Source organism: Notolabrus celidotus, chromosome 6 (genome assembly GCF_009762535.1).
Source record: "Notolabrus celidotus isolate fNotCel1 chromosome 6, fNotCel1.pri, whole genome shotgun sequence".
Lineage (NCBI taxonomy): Eukaryota > Metazoa > Chordata > Actinopteri > Labriformes > Labridae > Notolabrus > Notolabrus celidotus.
The window spans coordinates 24988521-25007698 of NC_048277.1; the positions used below are offsets into that span (position 1 = coordinate 24988521).

Genomic DNA, 19178 nt, shown 5'->3' on the forward strand with positions numbered 1-19178 from the left:
AGAAAACAAGACCACCAATGTTAAGATTGACTTTTTTTATACAGTGATTTTTAATGCCTCAAACCTCTGGTGCAGGTTAGGCGCCAGACAAGGAGATTAAAAGCACGCTGCAGACACAGCTTTTTATTACATTTTACACAATAAAAATTCTTAATGAGAAAGTCATTTGATTGTTAAAGCAGGATGACATTGTTTGATGAAAAAAAAACAAAAAACTACTTACACATGTACAGGACAAATTCAGCCGAGAGTACAGGTACTGCTTTGTCCACAGGGGGCGCAAAAATCAACACAAACTGAAAGTTCCCCACAGGAGCTTTAAACAGAGAACTGTCTTCCTATTAATGCAGGATTTCTGGATTTTTCTCAAAAAATATCTCTAAAAAATAAAACTACAAAAAAAACCCAAAGTGTGAATAAGTACCAAAAAATATTATTTCCAGGAAAAAGCAAAAAATACGTTTTCTTTGAGGCAAATTGTGGATGTGGTTGTGAGACAGGAAACGTTACCTATATTCAGCCATTTGATACATCATACTCTTTAAACAGAACAGTTTTCATTACTACGTCAAATTAAAACAGCAGTTAGTTATTTCATCCACTAAATATTTATCTAACAGAAGAAGAGATGTCAGTATCCTGGCGATATCTGCAGTCAATGAAGTAACCACAGAACTCTCATCCACTCATCTATTGACTCAAATAATACACCGGGAGAACAGTAAACCAGAGATAATCTTAAAATTCTTTATTCATAAACTTGATGCAAGTTTACAAATTACTGTACATGGTCAAAATTTCTTCAAATGGAAAATGAAAAATAAAACAAAACCAACATGAGCCAAGGGCGCCAGACCTGATCATCTGTTAGCTGGTGCCAGATAATGAAACAACAGTTGAGATAAATGAAGCTTTTTTTCAACTCACAGTCCAGAAAGAGAAGCGTGCAAGTCTGTTCATCACGGCATCACCTTAAAATGTAATCATCTCTTAACGTCCCCTCTGAGCGGAGTTTGGCATTTTTTTCAGGGAGGGAATCACACAGGCAGACAGGCTACGAAGCGGGAGGGGGAGTTGTTTCTTAAAACTAAAAAAAGTAATTAAAAAAAACTCCCCTGTACAGCTAAACAACACAGACTGACTTAGAGGTGAGGACAACCTGATAACTCCACCCCCTCAACTGTAACAGACATGTAACAACAAGATGTGAAGCGGTGTGCTAAGGAAAAAACAAAAACAAAAACATCTTTCCTGATTAAATATTCAGCTAAGAATGTGTGTTAGATTTGACCTCTCCAGGCACATTATTGCCAGTTGTGCAAAGTTGTTTATCAGAAATATTTTAAAGATCACACACTGAGAACTTTTCAGCAGAAGCCAAAAAACGACAGCAGTTTGTATCAATGAGCAGTTAGCTTGGATGGTCATCATGCTTCTGCAGTACTATTAAAATGGCCTCCTTATTGTTAATGTCCTGCCTCCTGCATGGTTTGATTTAGATCAAACATGTGGCCATATTATCATAAAGCTCTATGTTTTCTTTGACATCAGATCAGCGGGTAAACACCCTAAATTACTCGCGGAACAGTGTTGATATATCCAAGAAAATACCCCCAAACACCAAATGTGCATGTTCAGATCCCCCTTCTAAGTATTGTTTGTTACCTGAGTTGCCATTCAAACATACTTTTGCAGACAGTGTTAACAGATAAACTGCAAAAGAGCCAACAGATTGATCAATACAGTGTGTGTCCTGTAGTATGGGGATCTGCACTACTGATGACGTACTACAGTATATTGCGTTATTGAAGTCAAAATAAAAGAGTGTTTCAGGTAAGTTCTCTCTTCATTGAACGCATCCTTTTTGCAACAATCCGAAACACGTCTGAAGTGTATTGTTGTGGCAAAGGAAGCTCTGTGCGTGGCGTTTAGTAGCTGATAGGGACAACTAAGGGAGTTAAGTTCAGCTGTGTGACGTCATGTAACATGGTAACAGTCTGAAATCCAAACTGGGCACGGGGAAACTTCAACAATCAGTAAATGTCTTGAATATTTGACTAAACATGTTTTGCCGCAAACCCGTGAGGAATGATGAAGAAAATAAATCACACTCTAACACCCTTCATTTAATCCCATCACAGTTCTGCTTCATCAAAGTCATCCACCATCAAATCCAGCTATGTTCTTTTTTTCAGAGCAGTTGAGTCAAGGCTCTAGTGCCACATGCTGATCTCTCTGCAAACAAACGGCTTTGTTTTTTAGCATCTGATCTACCAGCGAGCTCTGCAGCTATCGCCAGCTGAGAGACCGAGAGTCAAACTGAGTACCTGCTGGACAGATGTGTTAACTGAAGTAAAAGGCAAAAAGAGCTTTAACATTAGGTCTATTCCAGCCTCCAAAAATGATGCCACAACACTCATCGTATTATCCTCTGGAGGAAAAAACATCCACTCATCCTCTTATTTGATGTCCTTTGACCCTGTTTTAAGATGAATCACCACAAAATGTAGCACACGGATTCTGCTTGGCCCAAAATTCTTCACACCACTTTAACAGTCAGTAAGGACTAAAAGAGAGAGACTGGTAGTAGGGCTCCTCATTTTGAAAGAGAAGTGTCCAAAAAATTAAAATTGGCTCATTAATTTTCTTGGAGGATGAAATAAAATAAAAAAAAAAAGAAAAAAAAAGGGAAAACTTCTAAAACAACACTTAATTTTGTGTACCAGTTAACTTCCAAAAGAAACAGGGAAAAATAAGATAAGAGATTATGGTTAATAAAAACAGGTGCAGCGATATGCCTCTCAAAGAGCTTCTATATCAATCTTCTTTTAAAATGTTCCATTTAAAGAGGGGTAACTGACAGTTTGTGAAGCCCACTTTGTCAAAGCAGCTAAAAGAAAAAGCATTTCCCCTCACTTAAAGGGAGAAAGTTCTTTTTTTTAAAAGACAAATGAGCATGTTTAGAAAACAGGACGAGTGATTCCCTCACATCATCCTCCTCACTAAAACACTGAGGGGAGAAGCCGAGTGATACCAGAATATAAAGTCTTTTCCCGAAGCAGGGGGTGGGGGGGTGGAGGAATACCTGTCAGATGAGCCAACAAGATGGTTTCCGCACTAAAGATGATATATCCCCAGATAAGTCAGAGGGGGGGAAATATTCCAAAGAAAACAAGATACTTTGACCCAAAGACATGTTCTCAGTGCATAGTGGTAGTAGCTCTGTTTATCCATCCTCTTTGGGTGGTGTGTACCAGCCTGCAACAACAAAAAGACACACCTCTTTGACATGGGATTCAAAATGCTGATTGACTGTGGAGCCTGAAGAGTTCAGGAACATTTACTTACCATTCTTTTCATGAATCTGCACAAGGGATTTGTATGACTGTTGTGCTCTGGCAAGATTGTACTGGTTCTGAAAAACAAATGATGTTTTGTTAGATGCACAGAAATTGTTTCTTCCTCGACAGTAGAAAAAATTTAACTACCATCAGGATGAAGCACAAAAGGCAATGTTCAATATTCATTAGAAGCCAGGACAGTTTTGTGCATGCTGATGAGCATCTTCCTTTTCCTGAATGTTTCTACACTTCAATCCAAATATAAAAGAACTACTGCAAATACATCTACTATAATCCTCACTCAGTGTCTGTGTAAAGATATAGTGTCCCTTCAGTAAATGCAGCTGAAGCTTTACACTGAAACTCTCATTGTTCTCCTTCCACATTACATCAAGTGACAGGACAAAAGGATGTAAGTCATTAGGTTTAATAAGCCATGTTAGCATTCATCTGATCCCTGAACACTTCAATCATTAGTCCTTTTCACATTGACTGTTTAAGGCACTATATTGAAGCTCCTGTATCATCCTGCCTTGAGTCGCCCCACCCCAGGAAATGTGAAGTCAAACACTGGATCACCAATATTACGCGATTGCGGGGTCAATATGAAGGTACATAGTCAAGATGATGGTGCAGCTTCAACTTTTGCCGACTGAAAATATGAAACGGGCTAATGAACGGTTTCCTTTGAGGGGCAAAGGATTGATCTGTATAGGTTTGGGAGGGAGGGTTAAGCTCCAACTCAGCGCCTAAAGTGTGACTCACTGTGTCTGTTAAACTTTATCTTGACTCTACTGCTAAAATTCCCAAGAAAGTATAGAGTGTAGAAATGGGAATATTTAGTGAAATCTAGCATTCAGATTCTAAATTGGAACGCTTCCTTTCTCACCCTTTGCATCTCTGAAGCGAAGCATTGCCTTCGAGGACAAGATTTTCCTGTGATGCATTACAAGTATGACCCTCCATTTGTCAAGTTGTTTCCATCAATACAAATTCTTTTTTGCACAATTACCACTCTCTTCTTCATCTTCCAACCAGTGCATTACACCGGTGGCAACCCACTAATTAGAAAAACACTGTAGATTAATACTGAAGACATCAAAACTATGAAAGAACATATATGGAATCATTTAATTGACAAAAAAGTGTTAAACAAACCAGAATATGTTTTATATTTTAGATTCTGTAAAGTAGCCCCCTTTTTCCTTCATGACAGCTTTGCACACTCTTGGTATTCTCTCAGTCTGCTTCATGAAGTGGTCTCCTGGAATGTTTTCTAATTAACATGAGCTTTGTCAAGAGTTCATTTGTAGAATGACTTGCCTTCTTAATGTGTTTGAGACCATCAGTTGTGTTGTTCAGAGGTAGGGTTAGTACACAATGGATAGCCCTATTTGACTAATGTTGTAATACAGATTATGGCAAAACCATATGATTTCACAGTTTTGATGTCTTCAGTATTACTCTACAATGTTGAAAATAATTAACATAAATAAAAACCATTGAATGAGAAGGTGTGCAAACTTTTAACTGGTAGTTTATGATCCTTACTAGTTTGTTTGAAACACAGCATGACTGCTGCAAAGCAAGAAGGCTAAGGAGTCTCAAGTGTAATGTTTCTTTAATCATCAGAACACCCCGCCTCCCCTCCCCTCCACCAGATATATATTTCCTTTTTTTTTTGCACTAGATAAGAATGTGTCCCAAAGCATGCCTGACTATCCCTATTTAATGAATTAACTGCACCTCATACCTCCCTCTGAGAGCGGACTCTTCACCACATCTTTGAGTGAGGTCACTGACCTAACTATAAACTCTTTTGCCTTGAGATGAGGTTTAATGACATGCTGAGAGCTGACTTATGAGATTCCGTACCTTATTGGCTCCAAACTGCACCCTGGCTTTTCCTTTCACCAGAGTTGCATTTATCTGCATAATGACAGATTCTATGGAATAGGCACTGCTCCAGCCCTGAAAACAAATACAGCACAAAAGCATTAAAAGTGTTGTTGGAGGTTGGGGCAAATGGCATCGTAATATGGACCACACTCATTACACACCTGTTTTGTGAGAAGCTCCATGCACAAGGCCCCTCCTCCTAGAACATAACTGGGAAAATAACAGAATTTGGGATTAAAGACATGAAAGACATGATTTAAAAAAGTATGTATTTAATCAGGCATACACATCCTTTAACATATTTTACAAAGACTTGCTAGTTTGTTATGTTTATAAATGCTTTGGCAATGTCTTGATTTGCAGGAGAAGTTCTGACTTTTGCAAAGAGACGGTCATAAAATAAAGCCCATCCTTCACCTAGAAGCATAAAACAACTCTTAAAAGGATCCAATGTGACCTTTTGAGAAGCATGTAGAGCAAAGTAGCTTCACAACTGCAACATCTTCAAGCAATAGGTTGTGAACATAGACTGTATAAAATATGGACGTAGTATCCGTGACGTCACCTATGTGTTTCTTAAGCGCTGTTTTTTTTTGTTGTGTTTTTGTGCATTTTTGTCTTTAATGATAGGACAGCTGAAAAGAGACATGATATGTGGGGAGTAGAGAGTGGGGGAAGACATGCAGCAAATGCTCGACCAGCCGGGAGTTGGACCGGCGACCTCTGCAACGAGGACTGTAGCCTCTATACGTGGGGCGCTTAGACTGCTAAGCCACCAGCGCCCCTGACACGCTGTTTTGAGGCCAATCGCTTGACAGCAGCCATATTGCTACTGTCGAGCGATTGTGACGTAAAGAGGCGGAGTTTGAGCCTCCTAGCCAACAGCTACAGTGTTCCTGCCTGTCAATCAAGTCAGCTGTGCCTCTCATTGGAAGACTTGTAATCTCAATATCCCCGAAATTGCCACGTTATGAAAAAATTCATCCCCCTACATTGTGTGCTGATCAAGAAATGAGCTATCCAGACTACACTCGTCTTTTGTACCAGGCTGTAAACATGTTTATTTCTGCTGGAAAGATTGGCTTTTTTGAATTGGTGTGTATGTGGTTTCTGATACTTCTGGAGCCAGCCTCAAGCGGATCCTCGATGAACTGCAGATTTTAGCACTTCCGCTTTGGACTCATATTTTTAGACCAAAGGTTGCCACTTGGTTGTGAAGCAAACTCTCACTCAGCCCATATTAATCTTATCTGTTTCTATTCATGATGGGGAATCCAACTGAGTTACACTCTCCAAATTATTCTTAAATCCAGCATTGTGTGCAGAACAAATATAGACCAAACCCCAGAGAGCCAATACTTTCTTTTGGATCTGATGGATCATTACACACTCACCCTCCGGAGAGCACAGGTGAGACAACCCGTACAAACGGTGGGTCAAAAGGAAAATTATCCTGCAACAGAAAAAAGACAAAAATGTCAGTCTCAAGAAAAACTCTTAAACCCCCTGAGAAATGTTTTTGAATAATATCTTAGCACCCACTTTATACGAGAAATTGAGCAGAATGTAGTCCACTCCTTCCTTTTCTTTTAAGACCTGCAAGTCACTATGTAATGGACTATCTGGGTCTACCCTGTAATGAAGAAGAACAAGTCAAATCTCAAGAGTAATTACAAACGTATCCAATATTTGAAACACTTGGTAAATATGAAAGTAGAATAATGTGAAAACTTACGTCCTTAACTTGACATGCCATTCATAAAGGCTGTCACCGACTAGTTCGACTGAATAAATACCTGGGAAGAAACACAAACAGAGGTTTACTTTGATCTTCTGATAAAATGTTTTAAAAAATAACATCATCACCACTGGAAGTGAACAAATCTCTGCAGTCACCTGTCTTGTAGCTCTGTGATCTGTAGATCTCCCTGAGTTCCTTCATTAGGCGGTCTGAGGCTTGCACAGAGCCTGACACTGCACCCTGCAGCATAAATCACAAAGGTGAATCACACAGATGGTATATCACCGGAACATGTGGGATGATACAGTGTGATGTAGGTGGGCAGCTCTATATGAGTGTAATCACAGATCATGAGCTGAATGTTCATTTCTGTCTGTTACTAAGTCGCGTTTTGAAAGACAGTCGCATAAACTACAACTAAACTACCATGGCAACTACTTAAATGTTGTCTGATTTATTTTTTCAAGAAGCCAAACGTGTGTGAGGTCGTGGCTGAGTGATGCACTGGGTGTGTACAGTAAATGGTCTATTTACCTAGCATAGCAAGCCCTGAGTTTATGTAAACTCTTTACTCGACAGCAGCTACACATAGACTATAAAATATGGACGTGGTATCCGTGACGTCACCCATCTGTTTCTGAAGAGCTGTTTTGAGGCCAATCGCTTGACGGCAGCCATATTGGTGCTGTCGAGCGATTGTGACGTAAAGAGGCGGAGTTTGAGCCTCCTAGCCAACAGCTACAGTGTTCCCGCAGTCAGCTGTGCCTCTCATTGGAAGACTCGTAATCTAGATATCTTTGAAATTACCGCGTTAGAAAAAATTCACCCCCGTACAGTGTGTGCCGATCGAGAAATGAGCTATCCAGACTACACTCGTCTTTTGTACCAGGCTGTAAACATGTTTATTTCTGCTGGAAAGATCGGCTTTTTCCCATTCATGTGTATGTGACTTCCGGTACTTCCAGAGTCAGCCTCAAGCAGATCCTCGATGAACTGCAGCTTTTAACACTTCTGCATTGGACTCATATTTTTAGACTGGAGGTTGCCGCTTGAAGCTAAACGATGTCCGCAGTGACAGGAACAATGAGTCCGAATGCTACTTATTTATAATAATCCCTCCTAATTCAAATAAATAATAAGACCCAACACTATTTACTATGTACGTTAAGTTACATAAGTACACAGAGAGAGATAGAGTAGATCAAACATAACTGGCCACATATAAAATGTTAATGTTTGAAGTGTTTGCTGTATGTTTTTGTTGATTGTTACTGTTCTGTTTTTTTGTTTTATACTCTGTAAAGCACTTTGAATTGCTCTATGCATGAATGCTGCTCTATAAATAAACTTGCCTTGCCTTACTGTACATGAGCATGGCCACACTAATTTAAAGAAATCTATGTTTTTAGAAGAAATCAAGCTGAACAAATTGTGTCCAGTACCTGTAGTACAGTTTTATAGTATGGTGAAATGATCAAGAAGCAGCCCCTGGCTTCTATAAATAGTGAATGGTTGGTTAAATATAAAGACTTGCTGAACTCCTACACTGACAGATTTATCAGCAGCAGGGGTTTGATCAATATTCCAAATGAATTGCTGTTCATCTTATTTCCTTAGCTTGTAGTTACAGGCTGTGAAATGTGTTTACACTCCCGTCATATAAAGAGGTGACTTTAGATCTGGATCAGTTATTTAAGATGACATTAATCCTAGACTGAATGAGCACTTACATTCAAGTGATCCTGTCTCTGGTTTTTACGAATCTTCTCCAAGATTGCCAGGTTTTCTTTTTCTATCCCATCGTCCTCTGACTTTTTACCATCCACTGGCTCCTCTTCTTTCATGTCGTAATGGTCCAGATCTTGGTCCAGGTCAATGTCCTGCTGCGAGTGAAAAAAGAAATCAATATTAGAAGCAGTACATAAAACGAGTTTGAACATTTAGCTATCAATATGTATCATCTGAGCTGTAAATAAACAAACATAGTTACCTCTCCCATTTCTTCCTCTTCCTCCTCTTCTGACGTCACTTCATCTGATGGGCCATGCTGAGGTGTTATGAGACCAATGTGAGTTTACAAACACAAAACAAACATTACATTTTGATCTTGTTTTGGGCCAGTACCTTTCTCTCATGGGTGATTGGGCCAGCAGGCAGAGGCTGGTCGAGCATTTCTACATCTGGATGCTGTGGCAGGTTGTAAAGGCGACAGAGGTCACAAATGAGGCGCTTCAACTGCTGAAGGAGCTGCAAGAGAAAACATCAACACTGAAAACAGCAACTAGCGTTTAACTTGTGTGACACTACCATTTTGAGCCTGCCTGCCTTTGTGACGCTTGAGACACATCAGCCAACTTACCAATGTGCTGCCTTTCCTCACATCCTCCAAGCGCTCCAACACTTCAGCCAGACTGGGATCATCAGAGTCAACAAACCATATTGGCGGTGTTGAGGGATATGATTCCTGCAACACAGCAAGACACGCAAATTCATCCACTGATGCTTGTGTGTTCATGGATTCACTGCCTACCTTTTGAACATTAACTTTTGAACAGAACATTGCTGCTTTTATGAAACTAAAATAATACCATGTATTCTATTTATCTTTCTGAAGTGTTTAATTTTAGTCCGAAGCTTTAAATAATGTCAGACCACACGTCTTAGTACACAAAGCCACCCACTGTAAAAACTGCAGCAAGCTGTACTGCAAGAGTTTCTCCAGCATTTGAGGACAAGTGGCTGAATGATGAGCCATCACTTTATATATTCATAACAGTACAAGAGCAAGTCAAAATTACAGCTGGACTGTGGAATATTCTAGAGGCCACAATGCAGTATATAACGGTCCAAATCTGTCAAGTTTTTTACAGAGGGTGTGTAATCTATGGGAAATAATGTCAAGTTTTTATACTAATATAACAGTTGTGTAGAGTTTTAATGTTACAACTGAGTTAAGTTATGTCTCTGGATGTGTTTCACGCCTCCTCATGTCATAGAAATCAGACAGATTATAATGTTGACACTTCTCAGAGGAGTATATCCTGACACTTCTCAAAGGAGTATATCCTGAAATATAATGAAATCCTGTGCTATTAGGCTTCAGTGACACATTGAGACTTGTAGGCAAAACAGTGACCTGAGTGTTAGATTTGATACTATATGAAATTGGAATATGGTCATTTCAGTTATTCTGATATGTTCAAGAACGACATGTTGTGGTCTGGCACCTGATTCAATTTAAGGACATCTGTATTAGGGGTGAGTATTGGAGGGAACCTCACGATACGATACGATACACATCACGATACTTGGGTCAAGATAAGATGGTATCCCGATATCACAATATTGTGATATATTTCAATACTCTACACAGTTAACTAAGAAAAAAATAGAGATGGTGTATATGTAAATCACACAATATTACTCAAAATTGAAAGGACAAATTCAGTCATTGAAAACAACTTTTTCACTTTATTGTTTTTGAAACACTGAAGTCGTATTTTAGTACCAACTCGGCTAAAATATGATTTTTTTTCTAAAATCGATATTGAGTTAAAATATTGATATTATATCGGAGGTCAAAGTATCGCAATATATTGCCGTATTGATATTTTTTCACACCTCTAATCTGTATGCCTCTCAATAACAGCATGAAAGGGCATTTATTTACATCAACACAAACAGACGACATTCACCTCTCCACCTATCTGCATACCTTTCTGAGACAAACTTTGATAAGGACAAATCTAAAAAATATCCTTACATTCAGGTCCAACTGGACCTTCCCAAATAAGGCACTTCAGACCTTGCATGTTTCTATGTGGACCTGCTTTTCCTATCACTGTCTGACTAAATCCTGTAGGTCCAGATTGTCAAACACTGGTGACACATCTACAGATATGATACACTTGGGGTACTAAGGGCCTCAACTGACTACACTGAAAAGGGGCACATTTTAACAAGCCTGTTTATGCAAACCTCTTTATGAAAATTAGATGATGTTTTGGCTCAGAAAAGAGGATGTGGTCAGGGTTTTGTTTCAGGTGGATGTGAGTGAGCAACCTGTGAAACATAAACCATACGACTACCATAACCAAAATACTTGCTGCATTTTGTTATGATCAGTTACAAGTTATATAAAAAGTAACAGTAACAAAGTACATTTACTTGAGTACTGTACTTAAGTACATTTTTTGAGTATCTTGAGTATTATTTTTACATTAGTGCTCTAGTTACTCACTACTTTTGCTTTGAAGTCAGCTCATGAATTTCCTTCTCTTTTCTGAAATCCGATCCCTAAGACAGTAAACTGTGTTTGTGTAGTTCTGTTTGTCTCAGTGGTTTAGCCGTACCTGTATATCATGCGTCTCCACGGTTGAACGTGGAGCAAACACAGAGCAAATTTCACTCAGATCAGGCAGTTCATTTAGAGGTGGTAATGATGGCTATAATTTTCCACATGAGCACCCATGGTCATATCTTCAGCCCGTGTTAGAGGTTTTTGAAATGAAGAATGATACGTATCATTTGAAATGTTGTCCCTGTTTCGCACTCTGCCCAAACACACAAACATTCACTGTCCAACCTGAGAAAGCGTGTTGAGATACGTAACATTTGTTTCATTCCAGATGAACATTTCAAACTAAGTTGTCTGTGCTTGGAGTAACTTCTGTTTTTATTCCATGATATAGTTTTCAGAGATTTCAAGTAATGGTTTCTAGGTAAACATAATGTAACAGAATGTATTTCTGTGTATTCTTGACTGCACAGATATATTGTGAAAATACAACATTTTGAGATATCTTAAAAAGTACTTTGAATGCTTAAGTATTTTTAAAAGCAAGTACTTCAGTACTTTAACTCAAGTAATAATGTGACGGAGTAACTTTCACTTGTATTGTAGTAATATTTGACCTGGAGTATCTATACTTTCACTTAAGTAATGAAGCTGTGTACTTTGTCCACCACTGTAAACGACTAAAATGTATGTATACTGCCATTTAGGCCACCCTGATGTTAGCAACGTGAAGAAAATACATGCATGTACAGCTTAGCCTCCTGTGTTACATGGTTGAAAAAATAGCAGAGCACAATCAAGCCCTGACTCCATTAAATCAACATTATATCGCTTTCTGCATATTGTGTTGTCCTGATAAAGGAGGATTAACATCATGGCTTTTTAAATATGCCTGTTAACTTCGTCAGAGGGATCCGTCTATTTACTGAAATGGCAGAAAACACAGTGGAACAACACTCCTGTCTGTTTAACGTTAAAGAAGTGAAACCGACTATCAACGCTATGCCTGTCCAAATAAATTTAATTTAAATTACATTATACAACAGCTAAATGTCTCCCATGTCTTGTCTATATAACGCATTAAAGTAGATTCGTATGTTGAGTAGTTATAAAGTTATTAGCTGTAGTACTAAAGACAGTAACGCAGTTATTTTGGCTAACAAGACAAGCTAGCAGAAGCTACCGCAGCGTCGTATCTGATTGATTCTTTTATACTTTCTCAAAGAGTCTTTCACTCTAGTTCAGTCTTATTTATATTAATCAGGTGGGTTAATTTTATATTGATGGCTTGAGTCGAAGAGGGATACAAAAAGGAGACTTTTTAAGTCTGTAACTGGTAAACAGGAACCCTTCCCCCGGAATGATTGTGTTCCAGTTGATAGTCAGTAGCTGCGTTAGCTGGTGCGCAGAGCTGGCCTGGACTCACCGTGATGTTGCAGTGAATGATCAGCAGCTTCTCTCCTGTTACGTTGAATTGGCAACTCAGTTCATCGGGTTTCCAGTCTATTATTCTGAATCGTTCGTGGTTTGGGTCAAAAATGGACTCAAGAAACTTCAATTCGGCCTTCAGCCCCGACACCGACATCTTCTCCTCATCTCAAAGCAGCAGGCCGCTGGCAGAGGGGAAGTCGGGGCGGGATGTGACCGCGCAGTGAGTCGGGTCTACGGATCTCGCATGTTAGCGTGAGAACAACAACAAAGGGCTGGAGGGTGAGGTTCATCATAGACACAATCATTACACACTATACAACTATAATACATTCATTTGTTTAAAAAAACTGATTAGTAATTTTATTGAGTTTTATTTTTTAACAAGTAATACGGAGGGCCACTGAAAAAAAAAATTAAGGTCCAATATAGATTTTTTTATGTTTTTGTTCTGAGAAAAAAGTCAGACTTCTGACTTAAATCTCAGAATTCTGACTTTAATCCAATGAAAAAAAAAACTAAGGTCCAATACATTTTATTAATAGTTCGAGAAAAAAGTCAGAATTCTGACTTAAACCTCAGAATTCTGATTTTAATCTCAGAATTCTGACTTAAATCTTAGAATTCTTACTTTATTTCACTGAAAAAAAATGAAGGTCCAACATATTTTATTATTAGTCTGAGAAAAAAAGTCAGAATTTTGACTTTAATCTTAAAATTCTGACTTTTTTCTTGGACCTTACTTTATTTTTTCTTCCTTCCAGTGGCCTTTATCCTCTTCCGTACAAGAATAATGAACAACAAAGGCAAATAAAATAAAATGGACTATGACAACATAAAATAAAATAAGTAAATAAATACAACAACAAAAATTAATAATAATAAATAGATTAACTAAATAAATCAATAAATGAAAGAGTTTGGCAGGAAACAGTGGGCATTCACGTTTTCATTTACATTTATGTTTGCATTTACATTTTAATGGCAATTACCATGCATTCTTCACAGAGTCATGTTGCTTTCCCCAGTCTTAAAGTCACTGAAGCTCTACCATTGTTCTTTAATCATATCGTTTCTGGAGTTTAATTTCTCCAACATCTTCTCACATCCTGCAATTCCTGTCATCTTCTCCCTCCACATTTTCAGTTTAGGAGTTTGAGTCTCCTTCCAGAATCTTAAAAATTGGTCTAGTACAGGTTTTGAAGCCAGTTGTTAATATTCAAAATCTAGATTTACTCAGCTGTGGCACCAAACTTCTGTCCAATAAATTGATTTTGATATATAAAAATGTTTTTCTTCTATTATTTTTTGTCACATGGCATGGCACCCCAAGGTACCTGTCCATTCAGTTACATTCTAAAGCAGACCTAAATGTATATACACCCCATCAGCAGTCCCCTTCTACCCCCTGACCCAGTGTGTGTCTCTTGAGAACAAAAAAAGGGTCAGTTCAATAATCTCCATATCAAAATACAACAAATAATCTTTAAGTTTCAAGCAGTAATAATCATAATGATCCAAAAGTGGTCTTATTGTGGCCTAAATGTTCTGGCAGTGATAGATATATGGCCAAGTGTTGCCAACTACAGTGCTCAAAAATGTATTAATTTGTAAATTAGATAAATGGTTTGAATCTGTTTGTTCACGAAACTCTCCAAAAGCACAATATATATTTATTCAGTATGACTTTATTATCCTTGTTACTTGCATTTGAATTTGCTACTGCATACGTGTGCATTTATTACAATTTTACAATAACATGAGTTGATATAGGCCTTTACAGATGTATAATAGTTCATTATTTCCACTTTTCCCTAAAATATAATTTAGAAAATTATGCTTTGAGTGTTGTAGAAATTGTGTCATTGTGTAGTTTAACTTTTCTCCAACTCAATATTTACTACATTTAACAGAGCATCACAGACAAGCTGATGCATAGGAGACAACTAATAGTACATAACAGTGTTGATCAACTAAGGTTTGTTCAATAAAGCAGTCTTCCAGGTACCTTTGAATGGGTTACCTGCCAAATCAATGGCAATCCAAATAGAAACTGCACTATAAGGCACTATATCAACCTTCTTATTGATCGTTTGGGGAATTTTGACCTTGCAAATCACAAATCTGTTGCTGGCCAGGTATAACCAATATGCAATATGTATGAAATTTGTGTTATAAGATATGATAGCAGGTAATAAATCAACCAACTTAATCATGCTGGGATTTTAATTCCATCTTTGTGAAATGAATAAGTCATCGATGTGACATTTTTTTAGTGGGATTATGTTTTTTCAAGTGTAATCTCTGACTAAAGAAAGGCTCTGGCCTTTTTTTGAAACACTCTGAATTTTGGGGTAATAGAGTATTATTATTGACCATATGTGTAGCAGTTAAAGTCATACTTCTATACTTCTATCTATGTAAACAGCTATGAAGATTTGTCCATGAACTGCACTGACTCAACACTAGATGGCACCACATATAAACGTGTTTGTTATCACATCTGAATTTGAACTCTGGTGTAGCAGTGCTGTGGGCAGTAAACACGTGTCATAACACAGCCTTTATCTGCAGCCCTTCACACCTTCTTTCATAACAGAGCTGTGCATAGTACAGAGCATGTTACTACATGCGAGCCAGTCATGCTGCTGCAGGAGGTGCTTTCGACACTCTCTCAAGGTGTGCAAAAAGCCGACCATATTGCATAACTCCCTCCATAACTGAAGTGACACTTGGAAGTTGGATTGCCTGCCCTGCAAAAGTGGATTTGGGTAAGTGTTGATACAAATCTCTGTTAGCTTATAAAAAGTAAAAACAGCTATGCAATGCTACTGAAACATTCTGTACTACTAAAATGTACTGTTCAATACTTAGTAGGTACATGTGGGTGTGAAGTTATATAGAAGGAACTTATGCAACTGATGCAAGGACATGATATATACTGTATATATTACAAGTTGTTGTGTTCAGTGTATGACATAAGTCAATCACCCTTTTGAACTTCAGTGTTTTAGTGACTCCTAAATCTGGTTAAAGTGGAATTAGTTTACAGTATTTGACTAGATTTATTTTATCCAGATGTGTCTTCGATTCGAAATGCTAACAACACATAGACTTGTGCAGCGTGAAACAGGCCCCATCAGCTATTTTGGTCATTTACAATGTGGTTTACACGTGAATCATGTGTAATTTGTCAAAAATTTCAAGCAGAAGAAATGAACTAGTACTTGAGAGAGCAAAGTGCATTTCCCTGACGATTATGGTGGATTACAAGCAGGAGGCAGAAAAACAAGGAAATACTACATACCGAAGAGTCCTTAAAATTCTTCTTTTGTATAGTGCTTGAGAAAAGGCTTTTACTTATTTTCCTCCGCTGCACTTCATGTTCAAATATTTAATAGACTGCTATCCATGACATGCATCGATCTTATATTGACTGTTCTTGTGTGTTTTTAAAGCCTCTGAGGGACGTCAGTATGAAGTTACTTCATCCGTCACTGCTCACCTTTGCTCTACTCCTGATTCAACTATCCAGTGCATCAGGGGGCAAAATTCTGGTGTTCCCATTGGATGGAAGCCACTGGGTAAACATGAAAGTACTCATAGAGGAGCTTCATGCCAAAGGCCACGAGGTCGCCGTTATCCGAACGTCAGATAGCTGGTACATCACAGAGAAGTCTCCTCTCTACACCTCCATCACACTTCCCAGGCCTAACGGATTTGAAGAAAACTTTGAAACCTTTTTGCATCAACAGCTGGAGATCCGGCTTCAGGATAAGCGTACATCTTTGTGGTCTCGCGTCCAGACTCGTATTCAGATGGAGCAACTAGTTTTGGACCAGTTCTCTCAGTTCCATAAGGGGATGAGTGAAATGGTGGTTCAGATGTTTGAGGATGAAAACCTGATGAAGTCTTTGCATGAAGCCAAGTATGACTTGGTTTTGACCGACCCAGGCATTGGTGGAGGGGCCATGCTGGCACGCCGGCTTCAGGTTCCTCTCGTGTTCAATGTCAGATGGACCATTCAAGGTGAAGCTCATTTCCTTATTGCCCCCTCCCCTCTGTCATACATTCCTTTCACTGCCACAGAGTTCACAGATAAGATGACCTTCTTTCAAAGAGTGACCAATGTTTTGAGTTATGTCCTTGGGATGTACACACTATCACACATCACAGAGCCTCATTACAAACCTCTGGTTAAGAAGTACTTTGGTCCTGATGTGGATTACTCAACATTTTTCCTTGACGCAGACATATGGCTTATGAGGAATGATTTTGTTTTTGAATTTCCTCGTCCAACCATGCCAAATATTGTCTACATGGGTGGATTTCAGTGCAAGCCTCCAAAGCCACTACCTGCAGACCTGGAGGAGTTTGTCCAGAGCTCTGGAGACCATGGGGTCATTGTGATGACATTAGGAACTTTAGTTGCAAATCTTCCTCTAGATGTCACTGAGGAGATTGCTGCAGCTTTTTCCCAGCTGCCTCAGAAGGTTGTATGGAGGTATATGGGACAAAGACCAGCCAACCTGGGGAACAACACATTACTGGTCAACTGGCTGCCACAGAAAGACCTCTTAGGACATCCGAAAACTAAAGTGTTTGTGACCCATGGTGGCACCAATGGGGTCCAGGAGGCAATTTACCACGGAGTGCCTGTTGTTGGACTTCCCTTATTCTTCGATCAGCCTGACAACCTGTCCAGAATCCGAGCAAAGGGGGGAGCAGTGATTGTTGATATTGCCGTGCTTGATAGACACATCTTTGCAGAAGCCTTGATGGCAGCTCTATACAATTCATCTTATAGGGAAAACATGCAGACTCTCTCCAGGCTGCACAAAGATCAGCCCATGAAACCACTGGACCGGGCAGTGTTTTGGATAGAATATGTCATAAGACATAAAGGAGCCCGTCATCTGCAGACACAGTCCTACAAAATGTCATGGTTTGTTTACAACTCTGTGGATGTTATCACTGCTTTATTAGCAGTTATTTCTCTTGTAGCATTTATTTGTATTTCAATTGTAAGCTTTCTCTGGAGAATTATTTTTGTTGGGAAAAAAGTAAAAAATGAATGATGTGAAAAAAATCCAAGTGAAATAAAGGAGACATAAAAATGTATGTGTGACAATATTGACACCACATGGCTGTGAGAGTTTTTCCCTCATAAAATGTGTTAATGTGATTGTCTGAGTAAGGCTTGAGTAAATACAATTAAATGGACCCATTTGACTTCTTTGATTTTTTTTAGTTGAAAAAGTTTTATGTGAAAGACATTCACACCCCATCTGATTCTGCAGAGCATATGGATGTGGGCAGGTCATTACACAGCTTTGGGGCCATGGCCTGAAAGGCTCTGTCACTACGGGTCTTAACGTGAGTGCGTGGGACTGTTAGTAAGTGTAATGATTCAGATCTGAGGGAACGGGTTGGCTGGTGAGGGTGAAGTAGTTCATATAAGTAATCTAGGGCCTGACCATGGAGGGATTTGTATGTGAGAATGAGAATTTTAAACTGTATTCTTGTGCTAACAGGGAGCCAGTGGAAGGATCGTAATACGGGGGTGATATGTGACAAATGTTTGACCTGGTTAATATTCTGGCGGCACATTCTGAACTGATTGCAGGCGGTCTGAATGAGGTAAAGAAAGAGTTGCAGTAATCAATACGTGAAGAGATGAGTGCCTGTATGAGCATTTCCAGTTCAGGAGTTGATACTACGGATCTCAGTTTGCTAATATTTCTTCGGTGAAAATAACATGAACCGGTAACCTTTTTGATGTGGGTGTCGAATGATACAGTTTGATTAAATCAAACTCCCAGATTACGGAGGCAGAAGCGAATGGCAGCAGACAGGGACCCAATGCTCTGCGAGATGACGGAAATAAAATTATCAGGCTTATTAGGCAACAACTAAGACCTCTTTTTTTGTCATTATTAAGCTGGAGGTAGTTGTCAGTCAACCATATCTTAATTGAGTTTATGCAGTCCAGGAGCTTGGATAACCTGCAGGCATCGGAGGGTTCATGATCTCTCCTAGTGGTAGCAGATATAGTTCGAAAATTAGGGGCCCCAAGACAGATCCCTGCGGCACACCACATGATTATGTTGGGTCTTTTTTAATAATTGAATGGCGCCATTTAAATAAATGGATGGATGGATGGATGGATGGATGGATGGATGGATGGATGGATGGATTGATGGATTGATTGATTGATTGAGTGAGTGAGTGAGTGAGTGAGTGAGTGAGTGAGTGAGTGAGTGAGTGAGTGATTGATTGATTGATTGATTGATTGATTGATTGATTGATTGATTGAATGAATGAATGAATGAATGAATGAATGAATGAATGAATGTGGAAGTGCTAAAAACTGCAGTTCCATAAGTGTCCATTTGAGACTGCTTACCAAAGCCTGGGAGACCCTTAAAACACCCATGAAAAAAGCCAATTTTGACAGCAGAGATGAACATGT

At 38.9% G+C, this 19178-nt stretch overlaps 2 protein-coding genes across 4 annotated transcripts; one reads left to right on the top strand and one right to left on the bottom strand.

The window, feature by feature from the left end:
• Positions 1 to 733: 733 nt before the first annotated feature.
• Positions 734 to 12991, bottom strand: LOC117814114 (ubiquitin-conjugating enzyme E2 Q2-like). Its single transcript, XM_034685244.1, has 13 exons — positions 12705 to 12991; positions 9341 to 9445; positions 9106 to 9228; positions 8972 to 9028; positions 8712 to 8864; positions 7137 to 7221; positions 6976 to 7036; positions 6783 to 6873; positions 6635 to 6693; positions 5402 to 5450; positions 5217 to 5312; positions 3349 to 3415; positions 734 to 3258 (listed from the first exon to the last, which is right to left on the bottom strand). The coding sequence occupies exons 1-13, from the start codon at positions 12861 to 12863 to the stop codon at positions 3227 to 3229; spliced, it is 1137 nt and encodes a 378-aa protein (XP_034541135.1). The 5' UTR covers positions 12864 to 12991; the 3' UTR covers positions 734 to 3226.
• Positions 12710 to 17848, top strand: LOC117814113 (UDP-glucuronosyltransferase 2C1-like). 3 transcript variants are annotated; one of them, XM_034685242.1, is made up of 3 exons: positions 12710 to 12988; positions 15306 to 15477; positions 16165 to 17848. In XM_034685242.1, exon 3 carries the CDS (start codon positions 16183 to 16185, stop codon positions 17782 to 17784), a length of 1602 nt encoding a protein of 533 aa, XP_034541133.1. In that variant the 5' UTR covers positions 12710 to 12988; positions 15306 to 15477; positions 16165 to 16182; the 3' UTR covers positions 17785 to 17848. The 3 variants fall into 3 exon arrangements, with proteins under 3 accessions (XP_034541133.1, XP_034541132.1, XP_034541134.1); XM_034685241.1 differs by lacking the exon at positions 12710 to 12988 and having other exon boundaries at positions 15164 to 15477; XM_034685243.1 differs by lacking the exon at positions 12710 to 12988 and having other exon boundaries at positions 15164 to 15477; positions 16242 to 17848.
• Positions 17849 to 19178: the final 1330 nt, after the last annotated feature.